This window comes from Peromyscus californicus, unplaced genomic scaffold (assembly GCF_007827085.1).
Source record: "Peromyscus californicus insignis strain IS unplaced genomic scaffold, ASM782708v3 Scaffold_2__1_contigs__length_46816999, whole genome shotgun sequence".
Classification (NCBI taxonomy): Eukaryota; Metazoa; Chordata; class Mammalia; order Rodentia; family Cricetidae; genus Peromyscus; species Peromyscus californicus.
Genome location: NW_026294540.1, coordinates 18136750 through 18159869, shown reverse-complemented (window position 1 = coordinate 18159869; position 23120 = coordinate 18136750). Strand labels below are relative to the sequence as shown.

At 47.8% G+C, this 23120-nt stretch overlaps 1 protein-coding gene across 1 annotated transcript in view; it reads left to right on the top strand.

Moving 5' to 3' along the window:
• The window catches only part of Tmem132d (transmembrane protein 132D), a 623079-nt gene that overhangs the window by 587882 nt on the left and 12077 nt on the right, over positions 1-23120 (top strand). The window contains exon 6 of the mRNA XM_052755497.1: positions 21600-21805. Within this exon, the coding sequence (XP_052611457.1) occupies positions 21600-21805 (206 nt within the window). The remainder of the gene's footprint in view (positions 1-21599; positions 21806-23120) is intronic.

The window sequence follows — 23120 nt, the reverse complement described above, 5'->3', positions numbered from 1 at the left end:
CCTCAAGTACCATTCATCTTATGTATTCTTGTTCTTGTTATTGTGTGTATGTACTGTCATGGGTGCGGGTGTGGGCACATGTAGGCTTTACCTTGCCCATGGAGGTCAGAAGACAACCATGGGAGTCAGTCCATGCCTTCCACCTTGTCGGAGTTCACTACTGCATGCTCCTGACTAGCTGGACCGCAAAGGTCCATGAATTCTCTCATCACACTTATGGGAGCGAGCACACTGCCATACCCAGCTTTATGTGCTTCCCAGGGACTTGAACATGGGTCCTAGCACTTGCACAGCAAGCACTTTTACCCAGTGAGCCAGCTCTCCTGTCTCTAAACTTGGGCACTTTCTATCAGACTATTGGCTTGGGAGTTAGAGGTTTCTCCCCTTTCTGTATGTATAGTGGGATTCCTCGGTCCCTAAGAGCCTCGAGTGATACTGCAAAACCTATTTCAAAGTTGGAGGTGGGAAGCTGGGAAGGACTTTCATGCTTAGGCAGATCTGGAAGTCCTGAGGTCAAGGTTGCAATCTGGACTTACCATCCTTCAGCAGCGCCGGGAGGGATTGTTGGCATGGGGCAGAATTAGAGATGTTGTGTGGCAGACTCCCACCCTCATATTTCATGGCCCCCCTGTCTCTGTGTTGGTGATCAATGGTGGTGTGAGGAGACCCCATTTCTTGGCTTGTTTTTGTTGTTGGCTTTTGATTACCAGTTCAAAGATCAAAAACAGCTCCTAGCCTGCTTTCTTGTGACCTGCTCCTTCTTCTGTATCCCCCCAATAAATAAATATCATGAGATTAGCTTTTTCTTCTAAGTCAGAGGTTACAAATTACAGGTCTTTTGGTCACATCTGGCCTATGCATGATGCATTTGGTTTTAAAGGCTTTGAGTGGTAACCAGTATTTAGAAATCAGAGACCATTATATTAAAATTCATGTTAAAATCGGATATGTAGCTTCTCTTTGGAAATTGACTTGTCTGGCAGGACTGAGCTCTTTCCTAGGAGGTCACAGCCAGGTCATCTATCAGTGCTCTCCCGCAGCCATGGAGGGTCCGTTCTGGTTCATCTGATTCACACTAATTCATTTGTTTGGTCTTTTGCCCTCTGTTGTCATTATAGCGTGACTACTCAAAACAAAAGTTAAATGTTAGAAAAACTTCGGACATAAGAAAGCCTCATCTTAAGCAGAAGGGAATTTTTTCTGTGTTTAGAGCTCAAAAAGGACCTCCTATGATGTGGATACATGCCTCCATGGGTAAGAATGCCTGCTGGACAAGCGTAAGGACCTGAGCTTGAATCCCCAACAACCATGTAAAAGCTGTGCATGGCCATGCATGCCTGTAACCCTATCAATGGAGATTGGACACAGGACAGTAAGGAACTCTTGCTTGCCGGCTAGCCTAGCCCAGTGGTTCAGTAAGAGATCCTATCTCAAGTGCATAAGGAAGAGAGCAATAGAGGAAGACATTTAGTATCTTCATCTGGCCTCTGCAGACATATGTACAGCCGTACATGTGTACATGCTCACATATGCACAAGATAAAAATAATTTTTAGAAAAGATTTCACATGGCTGCAAATAGTTGGATAGTTGTAATATCTGACAATAGCAACATAAGCATGAACAGAACAAGTGAGAACTTATTGGTAACACAAGGAACACAGGGCTGCTGTGGCTGCTCAATGATGCTTATACAGAGATGGCTTTCTCCTTTCACTCTGAAGTACCTTTTTTGCTGTTGTTTTTGAGACAGGGTTTCTCTGTATAGTTTTGGTGCCTGTCCTGGATCTCACTCTGTAGCCCAGGCTGGCCTCGAACTCACAGAGATCCGCCTGGCTCTGCCTCCCAAGTGCTGGGATTAAAGGCGTGTGCCACCAGCGCCCGGCCTGAAGTACCATTTTTATCTTGTTTTCTTGCTGACGTCACTTGCTTCATGATTACAAGAGAGCTGCCCTGGCTCCAGCAACATGTCCGTATTTTAAATAAGATGAATGAATCAAGGAGGGCTAGGGAATATATCAGGAAAGTAAAATATTCCCAGAAATCACAAGCTTCTTTCCCACTGCATCACAATGGATCCAACCACCTTAGGGGGTATGCAGATATAGAGCTATCTTTGCGCTGAGCATCAGATTGAAAGAGGGATGAGCAACTGTGGGATCTACAGTCAGTAAGAAAGACTAGGGTCTGCCTTAACCAAAGTTACCAGTGGGGCCTTGGCCCTCCTTGATCTCAATTTCTTACTTGGTAAATGGAATGGTCAGTAGTAGTACCTTATGTGTAAAAGGTGATGATGATGATGGTCATGAGAATGGTAATGGTGATGGTCATGGTCATGATGATGGTGATGGTGATGGTCATGATGGTGATGGTGTTGATGGTGATAGTGATGGTGATGGTCATGAGAAGGGTTATGATGATGGTCATGATGATGATGGTAATGGTGATGGTATGGTCATGATGGTGATGGTGGCAATGGTGATGGTGATGGCCATGATAATGGTTATGATGATGGTTATGATGGTGATAGTGGTGATGGTGATGGTGATGATGGTGATGGTGATGATGCTGATGGTGATAATGGTTGGTTGTTGTTAAATAAAAACGACTGACCTTTAAAGTAGTTTCAGAAAACCTCCTTTTCCTTATTATGTCAATTGACTGCAGTGTCTTTTCCTTCCTTGGAAATGGTTTTTAAATTATTTATTATGAATAAAACATGACAATGAGCGGTAGGATAAAACTTTGAACTCAACTCCTCTGTCAACAGAAGATAATTGCTTAGTCCCGGCATGTTTCTGTAGACTCGGTGTCAACAATTTAGGATGGCTAGATTTTTAAAAATCACTCAGAAGAGGCCTAGCTCAAAATTCGGCATGTGTGTGTACAGATGTGTTGGTGTGCACGTCTGTGTGTGTGAATGTGTGCGCACACACACACATATGCGTTCTGAAAAATTCAAGATGATATTAAGAAAACATTTGCTTTTAATTTTTATTTTAATTTAATGTTTCCAAGAGCTGAGAAGTCTATTTTGGTAGAAATTTAATTATTAGAATTAGTTCCCAGGGCCTAATGGCTTCCACTGAAATCCTGAGGCCAGAGAGCTCACACTGGGTGTGAGGTAGGAGGCTGGCCTGTTCTTTGTGCTTGCAATTTGATTTTTAAGATTTTTTTTTCACTCAACATGTCTTTTGTACGGCCTCTGCCACCATTGCCCAACTGAATCAAAAATCTCTGCATGCAGGCCAAAGAGATGGCTCCGTGGTAAAGTCACTGGCTGCCAAGTCTGACAAATTGAGTTCAGTCCCTGGGACCCACACACAGGGAGGGAGAGAACTGACTCCAGTAGTTTGTCCTCTGGCCTCCAGACGCAAGCCACAGCACCCTCACACACAAAATAAATAAAATGTAAGACCAAACCAAAAGCCTCCGAATGGGCCCTGGCAGTTGACGTCTCCCTGGGTGATTTTGCTGGGCAGATAGCCACGTGTTACGAACTCCGCAATTATGCAGTCTCCTCTTTAGCTAGACTGTGTAGCATGCAGGCGCTGCTCTGTTCCTTTCTAGAACACACAGTCTGTTTACGGATGATCTTTACCTGGGGCTGCTTCTCATGGTTGTGGCATCCCCAGAAAGCACCCTGGCCCTCAGATGAGGCAGCAGCCCCTCTCTCCACCTTCCACCCCCATTTCACTTCTTCCATTGGCCTCACAGTTTAAAGAGTGTGTTTCTCCGGTGGTTTGTTTTTTTGTTTTTTTCATCTCCTTTCCTAGAATGTGAGTTTCTTCTAATCTGGTATTGTCTCATGTGCCTGGAAGGGTCTTAGAAGAAAGTGTTTGTGCTGTATAGACTCTTCAGGAGGCAGCCTGATGGCATGCAGGACTGCGATCCAGGGCAGCACTTGAGACCCACAGGTGTCTCCTCAGAGATCTCTTCAGCTGGAAGACGGCACCAACCCTCCACGTCCCCCGTTCTGATCCCTGCTAGGTGTAGGACCCCTGAAGAAAAAGCACTCCAAGACACAGTGATCATCAGTTGAGATTGCTCAAGAGGGCTGTCACTGGGGGATGGATGTCTCCCTGCACCTTTCCTTGCAGATAGGGCACGCCACCTCCCCCTTAGAGACAAAAAAAAACCCTGGAGATCTCATGGAGTGACAGATACATGATAAAATCACAGCAAGCCTGTCAGTCACTGAAACTCCTCCCCAGTCAGAGGATGGGTCTGAACAATATTTACCCCTCCTCACAAGATCCAAACTACACACCAAAGTAGGATTCCGCCGAGTTCACCCTGGAGAACCAATGAATTTATGAGACTCGCTTTCAGACGATGGGGGAGGGGCTACAACCGGGAGCACGGGTGACCCCAGAGCAGCCACACTGGAGCGTCTCCACCCAGCATGGATGATGGCTTCCCTGTAACTGCATAGATGAATCTCCTTCCCCGGTCTTCCTTAGCTATGTATTCTAGCCCCTTCCCTAGACAGACACCACGTGTAATTAGAGTAGAGCTGCCTTACAGATGACTGGGAGGGGGGCCGGGTACGCAGGTGAGGGTCCAGTGACCCTCCTCACCCCTCTACCTATAAGGGATATCAACAGTCCACAGGTCTTGTCATGATGGGCTCAGACAAGTGGGCAAGAGCTGATCTCAAGAACGTGACTGCAGGTTCCTTCAGAGCATAGACTCCGACAACTTGTTTCTTGATTTTTTTCTACCCAAAAGAAATAGAGCTTTGACTTGGCAGCTTGCAAGCGGATCCTTCTTCATTTTGGAAAGTGGCAGCAAGGGACAAGCTTAGGAGCTAGGGATAGGTAAGGGAGGCATGAGGGAAGAAATGTGATGCTAACACTGTCTTGTACCGAGCCCTCTAGGGATGCAGCTGTAACACATCTTAGAATTTCCTGAAGATGCACTTGGCCAGGGCAGATCAGCCCAATAGCACCTGTGCCTAGTGTTCACAGGCCTCTCAGGGTTGTAAACCCGTATCTCCTCCACTGTGCATATACGTTCAGATGGCAAAGCAGGAAGCAGCCAGCTGTCATAAATCATCCAGGACTGAGTCAGATGGAACACTGAAAGTTCCATCACCCGGGAAACCCTGCAGGCCCAGGCTACCCAGGACATTAGGCATGGCCTCATGTCACCTTCCTTCAAATGCCCAGGTGACTGATGCCCTAAAGCCACGGGACAAGGTGGGGTACAAATGCTTCATCAATCTATGGCTGGCGCTATTGATAACCACTGCAGTTAGAAGATGGATGGGGAAAGTAAGAGACACATGTCAGTCTGTGTCAGCATCTTAGTCAACCAGACACATTCAGAGGGCACTTAGGAGCCCTCATCTGGTCAAATACCCACCATAACTTTGCCCAGTTCGTTCCTCAGTTCTTAGCTCTGATGAGCGTTCCTGTGGCCCTCTCCTTTCATCCTGTCAGAAGCCTGGGGAAGAGCTGGAGGTGTCTTTTAAAATCCCCCAGCATTTAACAAATGCTAGAGGATGGTTTGGTCCTATGACCTTCCCATGGCAGATGTGTCCCGTGCATCTGGCTGGTTTGCTATTGTTAGTACGTTGTGTGGATGGAAATGCGGCCCTCGAGACACCTTGGGGACCTGCAGGAAGCTCTGTTATTAAGTCTTAGATGCTACAATAAAATCATCCCTGGCCATTCCAGGCTTCCTCAGATTAGGAGGCAAGGAGATATCTGGTGCACAGAAAAATGAAAACTTGGTGGGCTCAGCATCCTGCAGAAATGTGCTACATTTCCTCCAAAAGACAGCATGGCGGACTAGAAAAAGGCTTGCCGGTGTGGATGATGGAGATACCACAAATTGAGGAAATGTGTTCGCTGGTGTCCATATCACGGGAAGCCACAGAGCAAATGCACTTGTTCATATCCCTATTTCCTGTCTCTTTCAAAATTCAGATGATGAATGTGTCTGCTGCCCACTGGTCTTTCTCCAACAGTCGCTCTGAAGTGAACAAGTCACGGGGGCTGCATACTCTTTTCTTCACACGGCCCTTGGCTGTGGGCCGTCACAGGCCCAGTGTTCCTGGAGATGGGGCATCTGGCTTCTAGCTCCAAGCGTTTCACTGTCCCAGTGACAGATCTGTTAGCGTTAATGGCATAGCCCTTCCATCATGTAAAACCAGCTACTCGTTTGTAACCGCCTGATGCTAATCACGAGCAGACGAGCTCTTTGTGAATGTAAGACCTTTGTGCTAGCCAGGATGGACAGAGCCGTCCGTTGCCGGCTCATTCTATCAGACCCTTGAAATCTGTTCAGAAGAAAGCCCCCAGTGCTAACTCTGGGTAGGCAATACTTAGCACTAATCCCTACCAAGCGCACACACACACACACTATAATGTCATTATCCCACACTGCTCCCCTCCCACCACAGTGCTGGCATGGTTTTGTTCTCCAATTAGCCAAACCCTTCAGCTTTGGATGGGGTGCTGCAGCCTTGAATGGCTTCACATGCTAGATATGTTATCCGCACTAATTAAATGAGAAGCAGGACAAAAGTAGCTTCTCCCCCATGGCTGCAACGTTCATTCAGCTTTCTATGCAGTCAGTGCTAGGGAATGGCAAGGGGGATGTTCCAATAGGTAAGACATGCCAACATCATTATGCCCAAAAAAGAAACTGAGACCAAAGGAGGCCAGTGGTAACCGCAATGTTGCGCAGCCACTGAGACATCTTAATTGGCTGAAGATGCCACCAAGGAAAGGCCACAGACAAGATATAAATATGAAGGTTGGGGATTTAGCTCAGTGGTAGAGTGCTTGCCTAGCAAGCACACAGCCCTGGGTTCGGTCTTTAGCTCTGGGGGTAAAAAAAGATATAAAAATGTAGTCATAAATGTATAGAAGTATAGATATTAATATTGGGGGATTTAACTTCCCTCTGTTTTACCTGGGCTAATTTTAAGGATGTGCCTCCATTGACAAAGTGGCTGCCTAGCACACATGAAGCCCTGGATTTGATCCCCACACCGTATAAACCAGGTGTAGTGGTGCATGCCAATAGTGAAGTAGAGGTAGGAGGATCGGTGGTTCAAGTCATCCTTGTCTACATAGCCAGTTCAAAGCCAGCTTGGACTACATGAGACTGTCAAACAAAAACACCTCGAGTGAGCTTGACTTAGGCACAGTAAGCTGGGACTCAGGAACGTTCCCCCACAGAGCTCCTGTCTCACTAGGTAAATTGCAGGGTGGCCTTTGTACTGTGTGTCTCCAGGGGAACTTCCTGCCATGGCTGGTCAATGTCCTAACCCATGAGTGTTCATGCCTGTAATCCCAGCACTCAGGATGCCAAGGCAGATGGATTGCCCAAATTCGAAGCCAACCTTGGCTCCATAATGAGTCCCAGGCCAAAATCACTTCAGGTCTATGAAAGTCACTACTGTCTCAATTAAATGGGACAGAAGCCATAATAATTATGCGGACAACAATCCACATCTTTTATTTTATTTTATTTTACAAATGTGATCATCTCCACAAGGCTGGAAATATTTTTTAAAGGTTTATTTGTTCATATTTTATGCGCATGCATGTTTCATCTGTATGTATGTCTGTGCATCATGTGTGTGCAGCGCCCACAGAGGCCAAGGTGTCAGATCTCCTGGAACTGAAGTTACAGGCAATTGTAAGCCGCCGTATGGCTGTTTTTAATCTGCTGAGCCATCATTCCAACTTCCCAGAATTCTTATTTGCAGATAATAGAATACAACCTTGACTGGTTTATGCAGATGCCAAGTTATTCAGTTTCTTAAAATGGATAGTGAATGACTTGGTTACTGGGGAGGCAGGAGCCAGTGTGTCAGGGATGGAGCGAGTGTCTCTTGTCTATGGCCCTCTCCAACCTGTCCCCTAGGCCAAGCCATAGGGGTTTCTGTGGAGACAGCAAGGGCCCTACTCTGAGGACCTCTACATCACCACATCATTCATGAGTAAGAGTGACCTGGCAAGCGAGTTCCACTTGAAGTGCATGTGTAGGTGCTGCTAACTTGCCTTCCTCCCAAGAAGGCTGGCTGTCTCCTGAGTTGCTCAGCACTGACAGAGAATCCTCTAGCTCACAGCCACGGGAGAAGGCAGGCTCTCTTGGAGAGATTGAGAGGGAGGAAACTTCCAGAAATGGCTCTCTTTCCCTTAGAAGATGAGATTGAGCTGGAGCTCTCAGAAGCGATGGGTGATCTCACTTTGTATGAGGCTTTTTTTTTTTTTTTTTGGATACCCTTTGCAGACAGCAAGGATAAGAGAATAGTTCCCTGGGCTTGGGACCCAGGCTCTCCCAGCACTCAGTGGCAGTTCAAACAAGTGGTGTGTCACAGGCAGACTTTCAAGCCTGGTGGAGAAGGCTAATGTAGCAGGTGTTTAGCTTTCTTGAGCTGCCACAAACTGGGTCATCTTCTGAAACCAACGTTCACTCTCTCACCACCATGAGGGATGGAAATTGACATCCAGGTATCCACAGCACTCATTAGGTGGAGCCTTCCTGCCTCTTCTGGCTCCTGAGGCTCCAGGTGTTCCATGACTTGAGGCCCGTGGTCCCTTCTTCCCTGTTCCCTGTGGGTGCTGTAGCTTCTCCTGTGGGTCCTTCCAGAAGTTTTATACACATATGAAAATGGTCTTTCTTTTTCCTCCACCACAGAAGTTCTTTGCACAGGAGCCCTGAGGAAACCTCTTGAATACATAAGCCCCTCATGAGGAGCTCTTGGGCAGCTAAGGGTAGGAGCTGCCTGGGAACCAACAGAGAAGGCACTGTGCTGGCCAGCCTGGCTGTGACCTGTATGTCCGGCTGCCAGCTTTGGTTTTGACAGGCATGTTCTGATGGTCAGTTTCACTGTTATCAGTGATGCTCTATTACAGTGGTTCTCAACCTTCCTAATGCTACAACCCTTTAATACACGCCCTCATGTTGTGGTGATCACCCCCCACCGTAAAATTATTTCATTGCTACTTCATAACTGTAATTTTGCTACTGCTAAGAATCATAATGTAAATATCACATATTCAGGATATCTGATATGTGACCCCAAAATGGGGTTGTGACCCACAGGTTGAGGACCACTCTTCTGTCCATTAGTTTGGCCTTTGTGGTGGGAATGTGATGCTAAAATTCATTACCTGGAGGAGACATGAACAACATCTTCCCTTCCTCCTAAGACCTCAAAGGCAAACTGAGAGGTGAATCCACGGAGGTTCACTTTGGGAAACCAGTGATTTTTACCAGGCTTCCTTCCAGAGCATGAGTGAGGGGTTATTGGCAGGAACATGGCAGCCACAGTAGAAGGTCAACACACAGCAGGGATGATGGTTGGTCCATGGCTGTGGAGAGCTCCTCTGCTCATCCTTCTCCACCTCTATCCTCTAGCTCAGCAGTTCTCAACCTGTGGGTTGTGACCCCTTGGGGGTGGGGTCAAATGACCCTTTCCCAAGGGCCACCAAAGACCATTGGAAAACACAGATATTTACATTACAGTCCATAACAGTAGCAGAATTACAGTTATTAAGTAGCAATGAAAATAATTCAATGGTTGGAGATCATCACAACCTGAGGAACTGTATTAAAGGGTCACAGCATTAGGAAGGTTGAGAACCACTGGGTTAAGCCCTCCTTGAAACTCTGAAGTCACATGCAGTTGGGGCAAAATTAGCTACAACTGGTTGGGAAGGGCAACTGGATACTCATGAAGGTTCCATGACCCTCCCTACCCTCTCCTTCCGAGAGGGAACATCAATCACCAACAGGCCCAGCTGGACTCCTGAAGGTGGTGGCTGTTCATACTAGTCCTATAAAAGAGAATTGGAAAGCCCTAGCCTGGGAGTCATGTGCCAACCTCCTCCCTTCAGGATGAATCCTTGTGATCGCTCAAACATCAGGAGCGGAACGCTTGCTTGATCGCATTCATGGCTGTATAGTCAGGAAGTCCAATGCGGTGCACACTGGCCAGCTCCCAGCGACTAAGAGACACAGCCACGAGCCCACACTGCACCGTGGCCTGAGCACCACTGCCCACAAGGTGCTGAACCCCTTCTTGAGCCATGTTCTTCCCTGCTCTGCCCCACTGTTCCCTGCCACCATGACAGGCTGTATCCCTTGTCAAAGTGTTAGCCATGTTAACTCCTCCTTTCCATTGACCTTGTCAGGTATTTGGGCATGTTGATAAGAAAGATAACTACCATGTATGTTTAATGTTTATTTGTATACATGTTATTTTTTTAAGACCCACGTTTTGTTTGTTTGCTTGTTTTTTGTTTATTTTGTGTTTTGAGACAGAGTTTCTCTATGTAGCCCTGGCTGTCCTGGAACTCACTCTATAGACCAGGCTGGCCTCGAACTCACAGAGATTTGCCTGCTTCTGCCTCTGCCTCCCAAGTGCTGGGGTTAAGAATGTGCGCCCACCACTACCTAGCTTAAGACTTACTTATTTTTAATTTCTGTGTGTGAGTGTTTTGCCTGCATGTATGTTTGGGCACCACAGGCTTGCAGTACCCGCAGAGGCCAGGTGAGGGCGTCAGATCCCTGGAACGAGAGTTACAGATGGTTGTGAGCTGCCATGTAAGTGCTTGGAATCAAATCTGGGTCCTCTGCAAAAACAGCAAGCGCTCTTACATGCTGATCCATTTCTCCAGCCCTGTTATTTTTATAATTTAAAGAAAATAAAGTTGATTTTTTTTACATTATTTTTTTTTTTTTTGGTTTTTCGAGACAGGGTTTCTCTGTGTAGCTTTGCGCCTTTCCTGGAACTCACTTGGTAGTCCAGGCTGGCCTCGAACTCACAGAGATCTGCCTGGCTCTGCCTCCCGAGTGCTGGGATTAAAGGCGTGCGCCACCACTGCCCGGCTCTACATTTTTATTAATGTAAGGGGAGGCATAGACCTCTCATCTGGAGGTCAGAGGGTAACTTATAGAAATCATTCTTTTTTTCAAGCATGTGGGTCCTAAGGATGGAGCCCAGGCTCTTGAAAGGAGAGGCGAGCACGCTCCTGTCACCGGCTGCCTTCATTAGCTGAAACCTAAATGCAGACGGTGTGCCTTCCTGAGTAAATACTGCATGGAGAAAGTCCAGGGACTTTACATACAGTAGCTTACTGGGTCTTCAAACAGCCTGATAAAGCTGGGGCCACCCCCATTTCACAGATCGGGAACTGAAGCAGAGAGGTGAGCCGTTCACAGTCACGCAGCCCGAGATGCATCAGAACACCTGCCCAGTGGGACCCAGTCAAGCTGGAGGGGCTCACGCCATATACACCCAATGTCCTGTTTCTCCTGCCCGTGCTTCCTTTTCACCTGCTTGGAGGTTAAACAGTTAACTTTACTGTTGTCCAGTGGTAACAGGGTCCTCCCCTGAAAAGAGTCCAAAGTGGTTTGTTTGGTTACATTTTTTTTTTTTTAATGACTGTTAAACTCCAGTTAATAGCATGTGATCTGAAGCCTTTGGGGGCATGGGAAGTGGGTGTTTGTGGCTTCCTTTGAGATGGATTACAGAAAAAGCAGATGGACAGAGGGCTGTGAGGTGGACAGATCTGTGATAAAGCAAATACTGCAAGACGTTAATTATGGAAGTTAGGCGGTGGGCATGAGTGCTCACTAAACAACTTCAATTTTCCCCTGATTAGTGCTTTTCATAATAGAATGTTGGTAGAAACAGGTCAGGTAGAAACAGGGGTAGGCAGGGCTCGCACATGGCTCATTCTGCAGGGTGAGCGTGCCTGATATTCAGGAAGCACCACGCATAAAGATGTGAATTCCCAGACGTGGCAGAGAAAACAAGATAGCTCAGGGCTCCTGGGAATCTACACAGTCTGGGGTATCCAGAGAGAAGTCAACCCGAGCCCCTTGGTCTCCCACCTTGCTGCTGGATGTCACAGCTGCTCCACCAGAACCCCGGACATGTGTCCTCGGAGCCTGCAGGATCTGAGTCATCTCCCCCGACCACCACCAGGAACCAGGTAGGGAAGTGAGCTAGATGGGCAGTTTGCCAGTGGATGCAGAGAAGGTGATATAGAAATGGACGGTATACAGTCTGCCAGACTGCTGCAACAGCAGAGGAGTTCATCCCTGGAGAAGCTGAGCAAGAGGAGCCCCTGATGCATTAATCAAAGAAGGACCATATGGGATGACTTAATGTTTTCCAATGTTAACAAGGACTGTCTTCCAAGACAGCTGTGTGTGACTGAGCAGGGTGACCACTGCAAAACTCTAGTGGATGGGGACTGTCTTAGTTATTTTTCTGATGCTATGATAAAACAACGTGACCCAAAGGAAGCATTTAATTTATGGTTTGGGAGGGCCCAGAGTCCATGATGGCTTGAGCAAATGCATGGAGATGGGAACATCTGAGAGCTTGATCTGCAAGCAGGAGGCAGGCAGAAAGATAGTGGGGATGATGTGAGTCTTTTGAACTTCAAAGCTCGCCCCCAGTGACACACCTCCTCCAACAAGGTTATAGCTCCTAATCCTTCCCCCAAATTCTCACTAACTGGGAACCAGGAATTCAGACATATGAGCCTACAGGGGCTATTCTTATTCAAACCATCACAAAGGCCATTCACACCGGCTATCCAGTCAGGAGGAAAACCTTCCATTCCTCTTTTAAGGAAAGATCGGGAGCATCCATATGGTCAAGCCTTGGGCATCTCCTACCCATAGGTCCTGCTGCTACAGGGCCGACATGGACCACTTCCTGTTACACAGGATGCAGCCAGCTAAAGAGAGGTCACCGATGGCCTCTTTAAAGAATGGACTGTTGTGGAGTTGCTTTGTGCTGAACACATCCAGAGAGAGGTCAGCATGGTGATGGATGAGAGAGGTGAGCTACCGATAGGAAGGCTTTGACCCATTACCACCCAAATGAAGGAAAAGTAAGTTTATCTCCTCCATTCCCAGGGAGGATCCAGTTCCTCCTTTCCCAGTCACCGGGCTGGAGGAACACGGTAATGCTCGGCCTGCTCACCTTATGCTGACAGGCTGAGCGATAAGCATATCTCAGTAAGTCCTGGAAGCTGTTGCTTCTTCCTCTGTCCTCCTTTGGTTGCTGTGAGGACAGGGACAAGGCAGGAGACCTTGACCATGGCCATCATGTGCCCTCTTTGAGCCCTGGCCAGACGTGTTGGTGCACATCTGTAATCCCAGAGGAATGATGTGGCACACAAAGATGAAGCTGCCATGCTCCCTCATGAAGGGTCTCACTCGGTCTTGGGGAGTATTAAGGAAAGATAGACTCCAGTAAGTGACTCTTGGGGACCCCTCTGTTCTAGGTGGTCTTTAGGATGACTGTAGCTGGGAACTAAGACAGTGAGACTAGGGCTTGGCTCTATCCAGCAGAGAGAACCCCCTCTAGTAACATCCCTTCTGCCAGATCTTTATTTCCAGGCTCCATTCCTTATCTTTGTCCTCCACTAGTATTTCTACCCAACACTCTCTCTTACTCAACTTCTATTACTCAACTTCTATTTCCATGGCCTCACTCACTGGAGGAAATAGCCTAGACACAAACACCTCAATTCTAAAACATTCCCAGCCATATATTCTAGTTTGATTTCTGTTTTCTCTTTTTAAAGAAACCTAGTGCCAGGGTAACTCCCAGGATCCACAAGGATGACCCCAGCTAAGATGCCTAGCAATAGCGGAGAGGGTGCCTGAGCTGGCCTTCTCCTGAATCAGATTGGTGACTACCCTAATTGTCATCAGAGAGCCTTCACCCAGGAGCTGATGGAAGAAGATGCAGAGATCCACAGCCAAGCACAGGGCCAAGCTCCCGGAGTCCAGTTGAAGAGAGGGAGGAGGGATTGTATGTGACAGGGGGGTCAAGATCATGACAGGGAAGAGAGGGAGGAGGGATTGTATGTGACAGGGGGGTCAAGATCATGACAGGGAAACCCACAGAGACAGCTGCCCCAAGCTCATAGGAGCTCACAGACTCTGGATCGACAGCTAGGGAGCCTGCCTGAGACCAACCTAGGTCCTCTGCATGTGGGAGACAGTTATGTAGCTTGGTCTGTTTGTGGGGACCCTAGCAGTGGGACCAAGATCTGTCCCTAGTGTATAAGCTGGCTTTTTGGAACCTATTCCCTGTAGTGGGATGCCTCACTCGGCCTTGAAGCCGGGGATGGAGAATACTCATGCCTCAACTTGATATGCCGTGCCTTGTTGACTCCCATGGGAGGCCTTACCTTTTCTGAGGAGTGGATGGGGGAGGTAGACAGGAGGTAACGGGGGGGGGGGGGGACGACAGGGAAAGAGGAAGGAGGGGAAACTGTGGTTGTTATGTAAAATAACTTTAAAAAATTAACAATAAATGAATAAGTAAACAAATAGATGATGGATGGATGGATAGATGACAGATAGATAGATAGATAGATAGATAGATAGATAGATAGATAGATAGATAGATAGATTCACTGCCTGATGGCTTCTGCTCATACTCAGCTAGCTTTCTTCACTCTCTGACAGATCAGAGCCCAGCCTAGGAAATGGTGCCACCCATATTCAGGGTACCACCTCAATTCACAGTCCACACACACACACACACACACACACACACACTGATAAACCCACAGGCCAACCTGATCTAGACAATTCCTCAGTTGAGACCCTCTTCCCAGGTTGTGGCAAATTAGCTTTTCAAAGGAACCAGAACACCGGGTGAACTAGAGACACTTCTCCATCTTGGGTGCCTCTCTCCTGTTGGATACAATGGTGCTCTTAATGCTTGCCACCTCACTGGAATACCACAAGAATCAAATAAGCCAAAGTGGGCGAGACCTTGGGAAGGCTCTAGAAAAACAGCCGTCCCTGAAGCCAGATTTCATTTGCATTGATGCATGGAGCTTACTCAAGAGGCCAGTTTCCCTGAGTCCCTAATGGCCTCTTCTTCATTCAAGCTGGTAACTGTCTCCTGAAATAGGAAAATGGCCTCTAGGGACTTCTTAGATTTCTGTGCTCACCTGTACTGTCAACTGCATGGTTTTCTGGGGCTATTCATAATAAAATGCCATGGGGTAGGGTGAGTGGCTTAAGTAGAAGAAATCTATTCCCTCACTTCCATATATACATATAGGAGCAAGGTCAAGGTGAAGGCAGGATTGATTTCTCCTTTGCCTCCTCCCTTGGGGTGTATGTGGCCACCTCCTCACTATCCATATCTGGCCTTCCCACTGTATGCACATCTTCCATCCCTATGTCTGGACTGACCTTCTTATAAAGATTCCTGTCAAACTGAACATAGCCTAGTCACCATTTTAATTTAATTCCTTCTCATGGTGTGTGTGTGTGTGTGTGTGTGTGTGTGTGTGTGTGTGTGTGTGTGTGTGTGTGTGTGTGTTGTCTGCTCTTATGTGTGAGTACGGAGACACCACAAGTGCCACAACAGACACGAAGAGATTGAAGAACAACCTGGGGTTCAGTCCAAACCTTCCACCCGAGATGAGGTCTCTCGTTCTCTGCTGTGCACGCCAGTCTAGTTGGCCCTCAGGCTTCCGAGAGTCTCCTGTCTCCACCTTCCACCTCACTGTAGGGCTGTGCTGCTGTGTCCAGGTTTACATGGATTCTGAGAGTCTGAACTCAGGTTCCTATGCCTTCAAGGCAAGTGCTTACACACTGAGCTATTTCCCTAGTCCAAATAGATAATTGATTGATAGATAGATAGATAGATAGATAGATAGATACAGACAGACAGACAGACAGACAGACAGACATGATAGATAGATAGACATGATAGATAGATAGATAGATAGATAGATAGATAGATAGATAGATAGATAGATGGATGGATGGATGGATGGATGGATGGGTGGGTGGGTGGGTGGGTGGGTGGGTGGGTGGGTGGGTGGGTGGGTGGGTGGATGGATGGATGGATGGATGGATGGATGGATGGGTGGGTGGGTGGGTGGATGGGTGGATGGATGGATGGGTGGATGGGTGGATGGATGATAGACAGAGATAGATAGATAGATAGATAGATAGATAGATAGATAGATAGATAGATAGATAGATAGATAGATAGATAGATAGATAGATAGATGCAGAAAAGTAGAAAGCTCAGGCCACAACATGAGATGGATTCTACCCTCAAGGCTCACTACTCTCAATGATTCATTTCTGCTAGCAGGGCCCCAGTCCTTAAAGGTTTCACAACCTCCTTAAACAGCACCACCAGGTGGTAGTCAAGTGTTAAAACACATGAGCCTCTGAGTAGGGAGCCGGGGCTTTAACATCCAAGGCATATTATTTAGTGTATTTACCACGAAGAACAGATGGAGTAAGGCTTTAGTGCTACACACAGTGCGTTGCATTAGCAAACTTTAAATGTCAGCTGTGGTATTTACCTCTACCATCATCACGAATGCTTTGTTTTTTTTTCACCCAAGATAAAGACCTACCACAAGAGGGTCCCACCAGCCTGAGACTCAGATGCCAGCCTCCTGTGGAATGTCACTGTTTGCTCAGTTTGAAGCAGGAAAGATAAGAGTTCATTATCCTTCATTGTAGCGTTTGAAAGAAAGGAGAGGGGAGAGAAAAACATCCAGAGGACATAAATTTTTGCCACAGATGTGATATTTAGATAAGATTTAAATCCAGCCAGCATTTAACCAGAAGCGCTAGAGCTAGCATTAAATTCACATAAGTGCCAGAATTATGCACATGAGAGTCAGAAATATTAGCTTTGTCTCCGTCACGGAGCAGGGGAGATTGGCTGGAAATGGATTACAGAGGGGACTCGAGAGTGTTACTTGATCATTCCTTGAAGCCGCCAACACGGTAAAGGGCTAGTTAATAAATTATTCGACGTGTACCCGTTAGTCATACTTGAAGGAGAAGTGATGAAGTCTGACAGCTCACCTAGATGGTCGAATCTCTCTGGTTCATCTTCCAGAAGGGGGAGTCTGAGGTCTAAGCACCTGGTGCTATGGATGGAAGGAGGGAGGGGACCTGCTCCGGTGGATTCCCTAAGAACAAGCCCCGTGTGTGCCTATCTCCCACCCCCATGTGTGGGGAGCCCTGTCTACTTAGGAACTGAGACTCATGTTTTGGCAGCTGAAGACCAGCCCAAGTACAGCAGGTCTTCCGGAGCTGGGAGAGCATAGAGGAGACTACTTGGGACAGAGCTGGTAAAGGATAATCATGTGTATGCGCCCTCCTGAGGGCAGACTTGAGAGAATCAAGGCAGGAAAAGAACCAGGAGAGATCAGGCAGGAGGTAAAATCAGAAGGAGGTTTGAGTCCCCCATAGCCACTGCAAGTAACGACCATGAGCTTGGTGACTTCAGACACAAGGCACATGTTCTCTGTGAAGTTACACTTCCCAGGGGGTTCCCGCAGAGGCCAGCTGTTAAGGCTTGACTCTGAAGTCCTGGTGAAGGAGATTCCAGCTGTTCCTGCCACAGAAACAAATGTTGGCTGCCATGCAAGACAGGGATACATTACTTTCCTTCACTGTATTAATGTCTCCAGGATCCACGTTAACCCCCAAAGTATCATTTTATAAACCTTAAATGGACACAATGAAATATATTTGTAAAAAGTTATTTTAAAAGAATCAATCCTGGGATTGATGGCTCAGTTGGTAAAGTATTTGTCTGAAAAGCATAAGGCCCTCAATGTAATCCCCTAATCCCACATTTTTTAAAATTTGTTTTTATTTTGTGTTCACTGGTATTTCGCCGGCATGTATGTCTATGTGAGGGTGTCAGATCCCCTGGAACTGGAGTTGCAGACACGTGTGAGCTGCCATGTGGGTGCTGGGAATTGAACCCAGGTTCTCTGGAAGAGCAGCCAGTGCTCTTAACCACTGAGCCCCCAAGCCAGGTATAGTGGTGCACACTGGTAATACGAGTGATGGAGAGGAAGAGACAGGAGGGTCCCAGGGGCTTGCTGGACAGCAAGCTGAGCCTCGTTGGTGAGCTCCAGAGCAATGAAAGACTCCATCTCAAAGGAGGTGAACTGCATTCCCTAGAAGGGCAGCTAAAATTGACCCCTGGCCTCTACACACACGTGCATGTACATGTATGTGCGCACACATAAACATTTTCTAAGTGGATAAAAAGCATGATTCATAGCCACTGATGTCTCTAGGATGTATCCAAAACCTCCCAAACACAGGCTTAGGAGAACTGTGTCCAGGAACCCACCACCAAAGTCCCCCTTTGAGGCTAGACCACCATCTGTGTGTCCCGCCGGAGCACTTCCTTCCCCAACCCATCCCCTTGATGGGAAGCTGTCAGGCTACATTGCTCCCCCTGTGACTGGTATTTCCTGTTTGCCTCCACTTTCTCTCATGGACTGCCTGCCCTTTGTGTTAGGAGAGCCCTTCCTGCAACCTGGAGGTTGGAAGTGATGTGTGTGAGGTCACTTAAGACAGAGACCCCTGCTCTGTGGGGACCCCAATTACATTCTTGGCTCATTCTGAGTTTTTGATAATTAGAGCTGGGTGAGCTCGTCTGTCTTCATCTGTCTCAGTCAGCCAGGCTTAGCCTACTAATGCCATCGATTTGGCAGGTTCTGACTTATGAATATAGCCCTCCGAACACGGCCCCTATGTATTGCAAACCGTCAGGGTGATGGCTTTGGTGACTCACACCAAGCAAGGGCTCTTCTCACCTGTATCTCTGACCCCTGCTTGTGCCGGCAGCAACGTGTAGCTCCAACTCTGAGGTCTTGGCCTGGCATCAGCCACCATCTTGCCAACAGCCAGGTAGCAGCTATAGGGCCGCAGGTAAACTTGGTCACTCATTTGGAGAGTGATAGTCCCAGCAAGAAAGAGATGCCTGTCACTGGTACTCACAGCTCACAGCCTATGATGGTCACGTCCTCACTCAACAGCAGGAAAGGCAGAAGGCAAGCCCTGGCATCCTGAAGAACCAGAGATCGCTAATTGAACAGCTCTTTGGACTCCCTCAGAGTCCAGGATGTGGACTGTACCACATGGGTGTCTTCAGAGAGGCAGATTCTCAAGCCTCCAGCCTCACTCATGGTGGCTTGTCTGTACGCTTAGCTTAAATAATACTTCCCATTCCCACATGTGAGTTCAGCCATAGATCTATGATCTATGGAACACAAGCTGTTCCATGCACAGCCCTTGCCCCATGGACCCAGGACATCATGGGTCCTGTGCACAGCCCTGTTCCAATGTCCCCTGACCTTGTGTGCACAGCCCTGCCTCACAGCCCCAGGTCCTAGAGTGCACGACCCTCCGAAGCCTTCTCATCTGCACCAACACTTGTCACTGCGTTTTGCCACCTCAAGGAGTAAACATTGAGTCAAAGAGCCATGGTGAAGGTAGTTTTGCACTCAAAGCTGCGATTAACGTACCCCGGCCTACACCTTGTTCAGTGCAAAGGCATGCTGTGTGGCTCTCACACCTGGGATGAGCTCCAAGCTCCTTTAAATGGGTCATCTGCTTGGCAGGAAGGCCCTGAGAGTCAAGGTCATGAAGGATTCATTTGCTCTAAAGATGACTCTTACAGCAATTTCTCATGGTATCCTTTTCTTTTTCTTCTTCCCTCCACCCTTCCCTCCTCCCCTTTCTTCCTTTCCCTTCCCTCCCTCCTCCATCCTCTTCTTCCTCCTTCTTGTCTCCCCCTCCCTTCAACCTTTTCTTCTTTTTTTTTTTTTTTTTTTTTTTTTTTTGGTTTTTCGAGACAGGGTTTCTCTGTGTAGCTTTGCGCCTCTCCTGGAACTCACTTGGTAGCCCAGGCTGGCCTCGAACTCACAGAGATCCGCCTGGCTCTGCCTCCCGAGTGCTGGGATTAAAGGTGTGCGCCACCACCGCCCGGCTCAACCTTTTCTTCTTTCTTCCCTCCCTCCCTCCTTCCCTTCCTCCCTCTCTCTTTCTTCTTGCCCCTTTATGCCAACCGCACTCTCTCTCTCTCTTTCAAGGAGTCTGAGCTTCTGAGAATGCTCACCCTGCGTATAAGCGGAGATCCTGAAAGAGAAAAGGTCTTAAATTAAAAACTCCCTGGGCCCTGAAGCAAAGCATGCTCTGGCCAGACCACAAATTATAATAAACTAGCCGTAGCTAGTCCCGCTGGACAATGCAATCAGATTTAAGTACTTTTGCTATTGGCAGACATTGAAGATGACAAAGTCGTCTTCAGTGGAGCTGGGTGCCCATTTCTCTTCGCGCTTATCGATCGGCCTCCCCACCCAGGCTGAGCCTCACAATAGCCTGTCCTGTGCATCCTGCATCCGCGCTGTCTCTAAAGCGGACAAAAGCGCTTTCCCTGGAGGGGCCTTTGTGATCTTTGCACAACCTACTCATTTTGGTCTGCTTTCTTTCACACCCCTTTAAGTGTTAAAAGTAGGCTTTCCGTCCTTTAAGGTGGAAAGTAAGAACCCTGGGGCTGAAATGGCACCTGGGAGGGGGCGGGGCAGACAGAGGGACAGCGAGCCCTGTCTCTTCTTACTCTTCAACATGGTCCTGGGGTGGCTAGAGTCATCCGTGTCCCTTGGCCTTGGGTTCGTCATATGTGAAATGCTGCTGATAATGGTGCCTGCCTCCTGTGTGGTCCTGAGGCTGAGATGATACTTTGGGTGAGCTCAGCAGGCATCCCTGACCTGTATTGTATATGGTGGTCAGTGAATAGAGGTCCTTCACACCTGGCTTCCTCTCCCTGTGTGGACAAGCAAGGCACAGGTGAGGGGACTCATTCTTTCCCCAAAGTCTATCCTTCTATTCCACTGTGGGTCCACTCTCTATTGAAACCAGTGAACCACAAACCAGCGGTCTTTTGGAAGAATGTGTTTATTCCCTTGTGGTTCTGCAGGTCAAGGGTCTGGAATCTGGAATCAGGAATCAGTCTGGGATTCTTCAGCTTCCAATCTGACTTTCCCCATTCCCAACCCTCCCTGACCTGCATGCTGGCAGCACAGCTTCCTGCCCCCATGGCCACAGTATCTGCTTCCTTCCTGTAAATTACCAGTGTCCCTCTCAAAAGGACAGCTGGAACACACCCAGGAAGAACCCAAATAATCAGGGCTAATCTCCATCAATCAAGATCCTTCACTTTGCGGCTACAGAGATGGCTCAGGAGTTAAAAATGTTTGTCCTGAGAGTCTGAGGACCTGAGTTTGGATCTCCAGAATTCAAATAAATACCAGGTGGGCATGGCAGCCTGTCTGTGATCCCAGCCTTGGAGGGCAGACACAAGGGCTACCCAAAGCAAGCTGCCTAGCGAGAATAGCCATATAGGTGAGCTCTGGATTTGATTAAGAGCCCCTGCCTTAATGAATAAGGTGGAAGGTGGATCAAGGCCGATTCCCAGCATCAACCTCGGTTTCCACGTGCACATGCATGTACACACACATGCATACAAACACAAATGCATACCACAACAATAGAAAAACAGACAAATGTGTACAACTTTACTTACCAAAACAGCTTATCAAAGACCCTTAGTCCCATCTGCAGAATCCCCAGCAGGATCTGATCTGTCATCAGGTGTTTCATTCAAAGCAACTGCCTGTGCCTGCCTGCTCTACTTCACAATGATGAGTCCCAAACATGGCCACTGCCCTGTTCCCTGGTCTGTGGATTGTGATGATGCTCACCTCCCACCTCCCTGCTTCTCTCCCTCCTCCCAACCAGGTTTCTGACAGATGTGACTACGTCTTTGTCAATGGGAAGGAAATGAAGGGCAAGGTGAATGTGGTAGTCAGCTTCACCTACCAGCACCTGAGCAGCCCCCTGGAGATGACAGTGTGGGTGCCACGGCTGCCCCTGCAGATTGAGGTCTCAGACATGGAGCTGAACCAGATCAAGGGCTGGAGAGTCCCTGTTGTCTCCAACAAAAGGTAGGTGGGTATGAGCTTGTATGTATCGTGTGTGTGTGTGTGTGTGTGTGTGTGTGTGTGTGTGTGTGTGTGTGTGTGTGTGTTGTGTATTGGGCATCCAGAGCAGAAAGTCATGTCCATTGTGCTGAGGCTGAAGAAGGAAACATGTAGGTAACTAACTACCTGTGTAGGCAAGAGAAAGAGTAGATACAAGGTTTCACTTGGTGATTTACTGGAACTAAGTGCCTAGAACCTGCCTTGTGAGCAGCTGGACTCCAGCCACAAGACTCCAGCTAGAGAAAGATGAGCTTGGGGGGAGAGGGGGAAGTCACATGGATGAGGTTTGGGATCAGAAGAAAACTGACTGACTTTAGGAAGAAGCAACAGACGCCACTCCACAACCCAGGACAGGAGCTCTGAGCACTCGGCCCTGGTGAGAAGTCTGAAGCTTGTCTGACTTAATGTACCTGTTGCACACTTGGGTGGAGTTTGGTAGAGAGCTAAGCCTCCTGTCATCCATCAGAAATCCAGGTGAGGGCCAGAGAGGTAAAGTCACAGAAGTTCAGCCTCTCTTTTCTGACCGTCACTGCAGGGACCTCCATGCATACACGTGCATGCACTGGAGACGTTTCAAATGTCCGAGTAAGTGAGCACGTGCCATCAGACAAGGAAAGACTTCCACGGGCTGTGATGTAGCGGAGGGTGGGGAATTGGTTGTCAATGGGAGGATATAGCTTGAAGAGGAAGTTGGTGCCATGGACAGTGGGAAGATGCTTCTTGGAGATATTTATTTGGAGAACTGGGTTTCTAGGGGCTGGCATAGATGGTGAGTGGATGTTGTTGTTGTTGTTGCTGCTGCTGCTGCTGATGATGATGATGATGATGATGATGATAATGATGATGCAGGCAGAGAATTAACCAGGTCTGGTGCATGTTCATCTCAATGCCACCAAAGCTGATAGACTCGCATAGGGCTATGAGCTCTCTGAGAAGCGGACAGCTGATATGTGAATGGAGGCTGAGATGATGGCAGGAAGGGGCCACTGTATACAAGGTATCAGACAGTGAGGGAACAGCTAACATCTGTCTGTTTGAAGCCATCTGTCCCTGTCTGCCTTGATTATGGCATCTCACTAAGCTCAAGGTAAACACTCACCTCTTCTGGATGCTGGCTTAGAGGACTTTGCCAGTCGTCACAACTCTGTCTTATTAACTACATATTACTGTATGCCCTGGTTGTCCTAAATTATTAACTTGACACAGCCAAGAGTCATCCTAGCAGAATATCTCTATTGAGGAATTGTCTAGATCAGATTGGTCTATGTGAATGTTTGTA